At 34.5% G+C, this 9,323-nt stretch overlaps 2 protein-coding genes across 2 annotated transcripts; one reads left to right on the forward strand and one right to left on the reverse strand.

Annotated features, from left to right (window-relative positions):
- Positions 1-4,759, forward strand: LOC112767401 (polyamine oxidase 2). The gene is made up of 10 exons (XM_025813262.3): positions 1-654; positions 1,540-1,655; positions 1,860-1,948; positions 2,051-2,164; positions 2,838-2,925; positions 3,052-3,137; positions 3,232-3,334; positions 3,541-3,638; positions 3,719-4,148; positions 4,237-4,759. The coding sequence occupies exons 1-10, from the start codon at positions 615-617 to the stop codon at positions 4,540-4,542; spliced, it is 1,470 nt and encodes a 489-aa protein (XP_025669047.1). The 5' UTR covers positions 1-614; the 3' UTR covers positions 4,543-4,759.
- A 540-nt stretch (positions 4,760-5,299) lies between these two features.
- On the reverse strand, positions 5,300-8,704 carry LOC112767400 (protein DETOXIFICATION 41). Its single transcript, XM_025813261.3, has 8 exons — positions 8,330-8,704; positions 7,691-8,235; positions 7,444-7,530; positions 7,297-7,353; positions 6,964-7,202; positions 5,985-6,103; positions 5,800-5,886; positions 5,300-5,607 (listed from the first exon to the last, which is right to left on the reverse strand). The coding sequence occupies exons 1-8, from the start codon at positions 8,651-8,653 to the stop codon at positions 5,533-5,535; spliced, it is 1,533 nt and encodes a 510-aa protein (XP_025669046.1). The 5' UTR covers positions 8,654-8,704; the 3' UTR covers positions 5,300-5,532.
- Positions 8,705-9,323: the final 619 nt, after the last annotated feature.

Here is a 9,323-nt window from a genome sequence, read left to right on the forward strand (position 1 = left end):
CGGTTTCACCCGACCCATGTACACCCCTAAGTTCAGCTGACTCCAAAAAAAAAAAAAAAAAACTATAAAAAAGCTGCAACCCATAACTCAATTACTCAACCATACGCGCAGAAAACACCAAATCTCAATTTTCCAGTTCAACTCTTTTTCTCTCTCTAGAGTTTTCTCTTTCTTTTTTTTCTCTCACGTTTTCCCCTTTCAATTTTCCCGAAAAATAAAACACCGACAAGTTTAATTTCTCTCTCGATTCTCCCTCTCGAGATCGCGACTCTCTGCGAATTGAGTTTGTATATTTTTTCTCGGAACGAAAACGCAGAAACTGCGATTGTTCGTCACTTTTTCTTCTCTTCGCTTGATCGCGTCGCGATCCGAATCGAGAGTGGTTTGCGTTGTTTGTTTCGAGGTTTTTCTCACGGAAGAAAAAACTTTAGCTAGCTGCATGAGCTGGTTGGGGAAGCTGCGTTTATTCTCGAATTTGAATTCCATTCGCTCCGTTACTTGTTTGTTAATCTTTATCCTCCATTTTTCACCTCAATTAATAAATTCTTCGCCCTTAATCGAAATTAATAGTAGTAGTAATCTCAATTGTAATACCCGATCATTATCAACGCAATATGGAGTCTCGAGTTAAGAGCAATTCTCAATTGCGCAGAGGTTTGTTTGCGATCACCATGTTTTATTTATTATTACGACTTATTTTTTCTTTTTGAACTTTTCATATTTGATATGTCCGAAGTTCTAGATCAAATTAATATTCGTTTTGTAAATGTCCATGCATGTTTTTTTTTTTTTTCCAGTTGATAATATGATATTATAATAATATAATATAATATATTTTCTTTTACAAACTAGGAATGATGAGTAAATTATTCACAACTGTGAAAAAATTATTAATCTGATAACCAATCATCACTTGGTCAGATTAAACAATAATCTGCATACTAATTGGAGAAGGAAAAGGGTAGAATCTTAGGTTTACTAATGTCTAGTCAAATGTGTAAACTCATGCTGTTAGGGTGGTGGGTTTTGAAAATCTAGCTACTAAAAGTGATCTTAACTTCTTTGGGAAGGGTTGCAGTCCCTTAACTATGTTTTGAATGGTTTTACTCCCACATACCTAGTAGAATAATTTTTTATCATGATGAGTTTTTGTTATTGTTAAAGAAGCATGGTTATGCTTTGAAAATAGAATAGACATCATCCTCAGATATCTGCCACGCCAACTTGTGGAAAGATAGTTGAGTTGTTTTTGTGCTTATGCTTGTGTATTCAAGGCCGTGTTTGGTTTTAGTCTTTTAGACAGAGGAATGTGTTTGGATCTGGAGATAGGTACAAAATTTAGTGTCCTAAGACAAATTTTGAGTACTGTCTTTCCGAGCTACTAAATGTAGCTTAAGAGTTGTTAACTTGGATGATCTGAGTGTGTATATATGTAATGTTTGTTTTGGAATTATTTTATTTTATTCTTCTTTTCCATCTTGAATTACTGCTGTTACTAACTTGGGTTCTCTTTTGTTATCTTCCTACCTTTCATTGTAGCTGATTGCTTTGGAAAGGTTGATGGGCAGTTGCAGAGGTCACCATCTGTTATTGTCATTGGTGGTGGCATGGCTGGGGTTGCTGCGGCTCGGGCACTTCATGATGCCTCAATTCAGGTATTCAAGCAAACAAATATTTACCTGCTATTATCTACTTGCATGCAACTCTATAAAATGATAACAAATATTTACCTGATATTATCTACTTGCATGCAACTCTATAAAATGATAATATGTCATTCTGTTGACTTGTCTCTATGGCTTGTAGTTACTTTACATGTGCTATTGAGGGGTTATATTAAAGGGTATTATTTTCGTCAGGTTGTCCTCTTAGAGTCGAGGGAAAGACTTGGTGGCCGGATTCATACTGATTATTCTTTTGGCTTCCCTGTTGACCTAGGAGCATCATGGTAAAACTTTTTTTTATTCTATTCTATTTTATTTAAATGTTGATGAGAATCCAATAGAAGTCTGTGTTTGTTTAGTATTAAACATGACATACTGTGTTTCAGGTTGCATGGAGTTTGCAAGGAGAATCCACTGGCTCCATTGATTGGGAGGCTTGGATTACCTCTTTACCGTACAAGTGAGGATAACTCTGTCCTCTATGACCATGATTTGGAAAGGTAAATGCATTTATTTTGATGCTCTATCATCTATGTACTGTATAGCTGTTTGTGCTGCACTTGAACAATTAACTTATGAAATTGGTTTGAACTATCTTCTGTTGTTAAAACTTGGCATCTGAGCCAGTGAACTGGTAAGGCTGTGTAAACGAAGAAAGAAAAATGGTTAAAGAGAAGAAAGAAGAATAAGGAGAGGAGAGAATATGGAAGATAGAGCTGAAGATTTTCCGTTAGTGTGGCAAATCACCCTCTGTACTATACAAAGAATGGCCTTATATACAAGTGACTAACAAAATTGTTATTCTAACTAACTATACAGGCTGTACTAACTAGAGTAAAGATATAAAATGAATGATCTAACTATGGTAAATAAATGATCTAACTATATACATCTTAGTTATGCTAACAGAGTCGCTACAATGGATAGCCAATTAATCATTAATAAGCTCCAACATCTGTCCCTTAATGATATACATTGTTGGAGAGAATATTTTACTAATGCATTTTGCTAGGGAACCAACTTTTCTTTAACAACAAAGTAGTGGATAAGCAAAGATCATGGGGGAGAGAGAGAAATTTAAAGGAAAAGAAAAATGTTGACTGATTGTTGGATGAAAAAAGTTGGTTCCAAACTTTTCCCTTTACTAATTGAATATTGTCCGACGTTTTGCAGCTATGCACTTTTTGATATGGATGGTATTCAAGTTCCCCAAGAACTTGTAAAAAAAGTTGGTAAAGTATTTGAGATGATTTTAGAGGAGGTAAGTTGCTCATTATATTTATTTTATTTATTTTCATGAGCCATTGCCTTTCTATTTGATACTTCTGATATTTGGTTATACTTGTAATAAGCTTTTTCTCCAACAATTTGCTCTTATTTAATGCAGACAGATAAAGTCCGACAGGAACTCAGTGAAGACATATCCATACTCCGGGCACTTTCAATTGTTTTCGAAAGAAAGCCAGAATTCAGGTCGGTTCTTACTTATAGCACAAATTCCTTTACTGCCTAATTACTTTTCTCTAAGAACAAAATGGATTTAATTAAACTTCCTTACGGGATGCAGGTTAGAGGGGCTTGCCCACAAGGTGCTCCAGTGGTATTTGTGCAGAATGGAGGGTTGGTTTGCTGCAGATTCGGATACCATATCACTCAAATGTTGGGATCAGGTATGTCGAAGAATTTGAATTCAAGATATGTCAGTTTCATTGTCTGTGTACAATCTTATCTTCTATCCATATCTCTGAAGCTTACACTTTGAAATTCTAAACTAATCCTTATGAGCTATAGGTTTGAGTTTGAGGTTTAATTATTAGATGCATCAAGATTTGTCTTGTATAAGTCATGTTTATTTTGGTCTATATGTTGCTTACAGGAAGAATTGCTTCCTGGTGGTCATGGTCTTATGGTCAGGGGCTACCTGCCTGTTATACACACATTGGCTAAGGGTCTTGACATTCGCCTGGGACATAGGTAGATAATCGTTAGAAGTTTTTGTTTTGAGAGTCTATCCTGTTATCATCCTTAACTTAATTAACTGGACCACTTTTCAGGGTCTCAAAAATCGAAAGACGATATAATGGAGTAAAGGTGACAGTGGAAAACGGAGAGACATTTATTGCCGATGCTGCTGTTGTTGCTGTACCTCTTGGGGTGTTGAAAGCAAAGAGCATAAAGTTCGAGCCGAAGCTCCCTGATTGGAAAGAGGCTGCCATTGCTGACCTTGGGGTTGGGATTGAGAACAAAATAATTTTACACTTTGAGAATGTGTTTTGGCCTAATGTGGAGTTCTTGGGAGTGGTTGCTGAGACATCTTATGGATGCAGTTACTTTCTCAATCTCCATAAGGCCGCAGGTCACCCTGTTCTTGTTTACATGCCTGCTGGGCGGCTGGCCAAAGACATTGAGAAAATGTCTGATGAAGCAGCTGCTAACTTCGCATTCATGCAGCTCAAGAAGATCCTTCCAGATGCTTCCTCCCCGGTAACTACTACTCCGACTATTCTCTCTCTTTTCACCTCGATTCTCCGAAGATGATGTGATAACAATGAAACTTATTTCGATCATGCAGATTCAGTATCTTGTGTCACGGTGGGGAACAGATGTTAATTCATTAGGCTCTTATAGTTATGATGCAGTTGGGAAGCCACATGATCTGTACGAGAGGCTGAGAGTGCCTGTAGATAACTTATTCTTTGCAGGGGAAGCAACAAGCGCGCTCTATCCGGGGTCCGTGCATGGGGCATTCTCTACTGCGATGATGGCAGCAGAGGACTGCAGGATGCGCGTCCTGGAGCGATATGGGGAGCTTGATCTGTTCCAGCCTGTGATGGGGGAGGAGGCTCTGTCCATACCTCTTCTGATATCACGTTTGTAAATCATTCCTTTACGTTGGGTTTATATGTGTCATGCCTTGTTATGGTTTTGTGAATCTTTGTACCTTGAGAGTGCTGAGACTCATGGAGTCTCGATTTGAATAATCTCATGAAAACTGCATAATTCATTATTATTATTGTGCCTATTGTGCTGTGCTGTGCTGTGCTGTACTGTAATAAAATATGGGAACCGCTTGGTGTTCGCCTTTTACGCTCCAACCTTTTTTTAACCTACTCGAAGTTCGGTAGAATTTTTGTCATAAATTAGGATCAGGGGACGGGAGATATTAGTCATTAACTTACCTTATACCATCATGGTGAGTTCTATGATGTCTTTTATTATGGTGTCTAAATTGCTTAACTTGTTTTTAAAGGTAAAAAATAAAATGTTTAAAGCAAAAAGTAAAATATTTAAAATTTATTAAATATTATCTATTTATCTTTTTTAATAAGTTAGGCACAATCTCAAAAGCACTATAGCATTCATCTACCATCATATTCTGGTTTCTCAATCTTCTATCTGATTATTATTCTGATCCAGCAGCCGTAACGTGATTGACACGATTTTGGGAATCTTCCAGACACTCCATGCCTCCTTGGTTTGAAAGACTGCGTGGGGTTTTGAATAATTTAATCCTATTTGGGTTGTAACTTGTAAGTTTTGAAAATTGAATTTGGTGTTTGATCATTAACACTCAAGTTTAAAATTCAATTTTGACTTTATAAAAGATTATTAACTGGTTCAAATTCATGAGTTGATTTAAACAGAATAAATATAATTTATTAATAATATCACATTCATACACCATGCATATAATTTATGTAAATTATAACCTTCACATAAGTGAACTTCCTTATTTGATACCAAAAATATGCGAAAAAAAAAAACATGAACAAAAACATCTTTTGTAGTTGTAGCACAAATTAACATCATTGTGCTTGGCAACCAGCATTTCTACTAAGCTCAGAGAAAATTGATGTAAATTACTATTCTAAGCATCAGTAACCAATTGATCCAAGGTTTCATCTTCTGCAGATCTCTTGATTCGAGCGACAGTTTTCTCAACCTACAAACAACAATTACAAACTGCTTCATAATCTCACCTTTAATAATGTCATACACGTGCAACTTAATTTCTAAAAGATCATCAATTTAACCTTTGAAAGATCAAATGACACATTACATTAGTCAATTTTCTGGTACTAAATTGCTCTAAAATATTTAAGGTTGTAGAGTCTAATGTTTTAAATTTGATTACCTCAGCATCCCAATTTGTTCTGGCAGTCAGAATTATAAGAGTTACTGTTTGTATAAAAACTCCAAGGATCATTCCCCACCAGATACCCTGCAAGAAATTCCAAATGCTTAGGATTACACTAATTCTAATACAAACTTAGGAGCAGTAATTAATTATTGAGGGAAATGGTAAAGATTCAAACATACAGCTACTCCTAAAGATGTTTTGAAGCCAAGGATACATCCAACAGTAAGACCAATGACATAGTAACAAAACAAGTTTACATAAGCAACTATATCTTGCCATCCACTTCCAATTGCAACTCCTGAAAATTTTCAAATGAGCCATTAGCATTTAAATCATATTAGATTAAGACACGCACAATGCACAAATAGCTAAATTAACTATACTATATACTATAAATTTAAAAGTATTATATTCTTTACGAATTAATCAGATAATAGTTTTAATGTAGATATTAATTATATTTAACCGTTACTTTTTAATTCAATTGAGTAATAATAGGTATTAAATTTGATTATTTTTGTATTATTACTATATAAATATCTATTATTTTTATTTTGCAAAATTGACATCTATGTAAAATTGATGATGTGGTATAATCACATAAACCAATATGTCACAAACTTATATTATAATAGGTTTGTATCAACTTTTATATAATAAGAATAGATAAGAATATAACAAATTTGACTAAGTCATTCCAACTTTATGAAGACACTTTGGGCAAAGGATTCAATGGTTCGAGGACGTTTGGACCATTAAATGGTCTTATAACAAAACATGTTTTTTAAGTTTTTCAATAACTGCTAAATAGTTCGTTTCTAATTTTAATTATAAATTAACCCCATATATTTTATTTAATCATAAAAACTATTTTTTATTTTATAAATTATTATTTTATCATTCATCTATTATGTTTATTAATAATAAAAAACAAAAACAATAACTAATTAGATCTTCTATTGATCGTAATAATTTTTGGCAATCACAATCGATTAAAAGTTTATCTTTGATCTATTACATCCGTCGAGGATTTTGAAGTCGTATTTCTTAGAAAATCAATCAATTGGATTAACAAAACAATCGATTAACATTTTTGTCTGGAGACATTTATCAAACTTAGCTATAAAAGTATAATCAAAAGTGTTTTTTCTTTATTACCTGAGAGTATAGGTTGAATGCCATTAAGGAAAACAGATATGACTAACAATGGAGTCATGCTAGAAACACCTTCAATGACTTCAGAGTCAGTGGTGAAAAGCTTGCTCAAACCAACCCTGAAGATCAAGACAATGGCACAAAATACTATACTGATTGCGACGCTTGTTCCATTCACTACAAACACTGAAAATTTTGCTACTCTTGGATGTGCTGCTCCTAATTCATTGCTAACTCTCACACTGAAATCATTGAAATTGTGATCAAAATGTTTGTCTGAAAGTTGAGTGAATGAAACAAATAAAATAAAATTGTGTGTTTTGTTTGGTAACTTACCTTGCTGCTGCACTAAGTCCTAACATAAATTGCATGTCACAGTTCAAGTAGTACATACTGAAAAGCACATTAACATGGAGACTATTGTTAGAAAGAAATTTGAACAATGGTTAGAAAGATCATTCTAAATATGAACTATGAACATACCAAATTGAAATTGTGTCAAGTGAGATTGTTGGATTTGGGAGCAGACCTGATATAAGTCCTATTCCTTGATTGTACCATATCTCCAAACTACATTTAGGTTCGTTACGACTTTATCAAAAATAAATATGTATATAAACATTTTTATTCTATATATTTAACATGTTTTGACAGGTTTAAAAAGATTATCTGATATGAAAATTTCACATGATCTTATCACGTCTATACGTGTGATTAAATCGTTACATACCATAACATGATAGCAGAAGCAAGTGTGATCTTGAAATAAGGCCAAATTCCTTTGAAGGCTTTTAAAGAAAAACCAGTCCAAGTTTGGTTGCACCTTGGGCTAAGAAAAATGTAGAGAGCATTCAAGAAAGCAAGAATGCACCAAGAAAAGCTGAGAGTGAGTGCTGCACCAAGAAGTCCATAGTCCAAAACAAAGACAACTAGCCAACTCAGAAGAACATGCAGAAGGAACACACCAACTGACATGTATGCCAAAGGATTCACTATGTTCTGTGCTTGCAGGAACCTCTGCATTGGACAGGTTACCGCGAATGCATAGAGCTGAATGATTAGTCCTCGGGCGAAAATCTGCGCCTGCCCAGCTATGCTGTCTGATTGACCTATGGCTTTTAGAAAAGGCCCTGAGAACCAATAGAGGAATGTGAGTAGCACAGCTGCACCTAAGTGTAGGATGATTGCTCTTTGCAATATGACTCCCATTGCCGCATGTTTCGCAGCTCCATAGGCCTGGCCACACACTGTTTGCACTGCACTCGCCATCCCCAACTGTTTGATGGAAATTTAGAATTCAAAACTGAGCATACTATCATAATATTACCAAAGATAAGTATGAGTTTTTTGAGAGAATAAGAATGCATACCATAATTCCATAAGCAAGACCTTGAATTCCAACACTAGCTATGGAAGCTCCAGCAAGCTCTACAGACCCCAAATGGCCAGTGAACATCAATGTTACAAAGCTTAGCATGTAATTGAAAACGGACACAATAATGGAAGAACCAGAGAGGAGCCAGAGGAGCCTTGACTCCCAAGCAACAAGCTTCAGCCACCATCGCGCCTCGATTGGCTTGTATTCCAAGAAATCCTCAATGGCATCAGCTGACAAAGCTGAAACCTTTGTGTTTGAGTCTAGCAATGGTTGGTACTCCACAGACCCCATGGTTCTCTGTGTCTCACTAATCATTCAAACTAGTTCACTACATGAAAAGTTATTGCTAGTAAACTTGTATAAATAAGATGTGGAGGGCTAGGAAGGTAGATACATAGTTTAACAACTATATCACGTGTACATAAAAAATTAGCCACCATTACAAAATACATATTGAAATACAAAATACCAAAATTCTAAAGATCAAATTGAACAGATAGAGTTAAAAGTGCAAAAATTTAAGGGTTCAACCGAAATTCAACCGAAATTGAACCGAATATGATAAAATAATATATTTATATATAAAATATATAATTTTAAGAAAAAAATGTTTTTATTTTATTTTATTATTTTAAATCGGTTAAAAAATTGTACCGGTTCAACCGATTAACTAATTTTTTGACTGATTTTTTTTACTCTTTGACAGGTTTGTTACAAATCGATTTTTCACTTAAACCGAATTGATTTTGTGATCGATTCTTGGTTAATTCGGTTAAACTGACGGGTTCGATTTGGATTTTAGAACCATACAAGATATATTTTAGAAATGAATTAAACAACACATGTATTTATACATAGATATGTGGTAGCTAATTTAGTACTTGATTTTCTATATGCACATAATATATTTTTATATATTTAATTACCATCGTGGAATTAGTTAAAGTAACAATGATTCGATTTAAGTAATGAAAATAGAAAAAAA

Source organism: Arachis hypogaea, chromosome 17, assembly GCF_003086295.3.
Source record: "Arachis hypogaea cultivar Tifrunner chromosome 17, arahy.Tifrunner.gnm2.J5K5, whole genome shotgun sequence".
Taxonomy (NCBI): Eukaryota; Viridiplantae; Streptophyta; class Magnoliopsida; order Fabales; family Fabaceae; genus Arachis; species Arachis hypogaea.

Coding starts and splice junctions, on each gene's coding strand:
- LOC112767400 (XM_025813261.3), bottom strand. CDS start 8,653: ATGATTAGTGAGACACAGAGAACCATGGGGTCTGTGGAGTACCAACCA. Junction 7,531..7,690: donor GCTTCTGCTATCATGTTATG/GTATGTAACGAT, acceptor ACCTAAATGTAG/TTTGGAGATATGGTACAATC. Junction 5,608..5,799: donor GAACAAATTGGGATGCTGAG/GTAATCAAATTT, acceptor TGTTGTTTGTAG/GTTGAGAAAACTGTCGCTCG.
- LOC112767401 (XM_025813262.3), top strand. CDS start 615: ATGGAGTCTCGAGTTAAGAGCAATTCTCAATTGCGCAGAG. Junction 1,656..1,859: donor TTCATGATGCCTCAATTCAG/GTATTCAAGCAA, acceptor TATTTTCGTCAG/GTTGTCCTCTTAGAGTCGAG. Junction 3,335..3,540: donor CACTCAAATGTTGGGATCAG/GTATGTCGAAGA, acceptor TGTTGCTTACAG/GAAGAATTGCTTCCTGGTGG.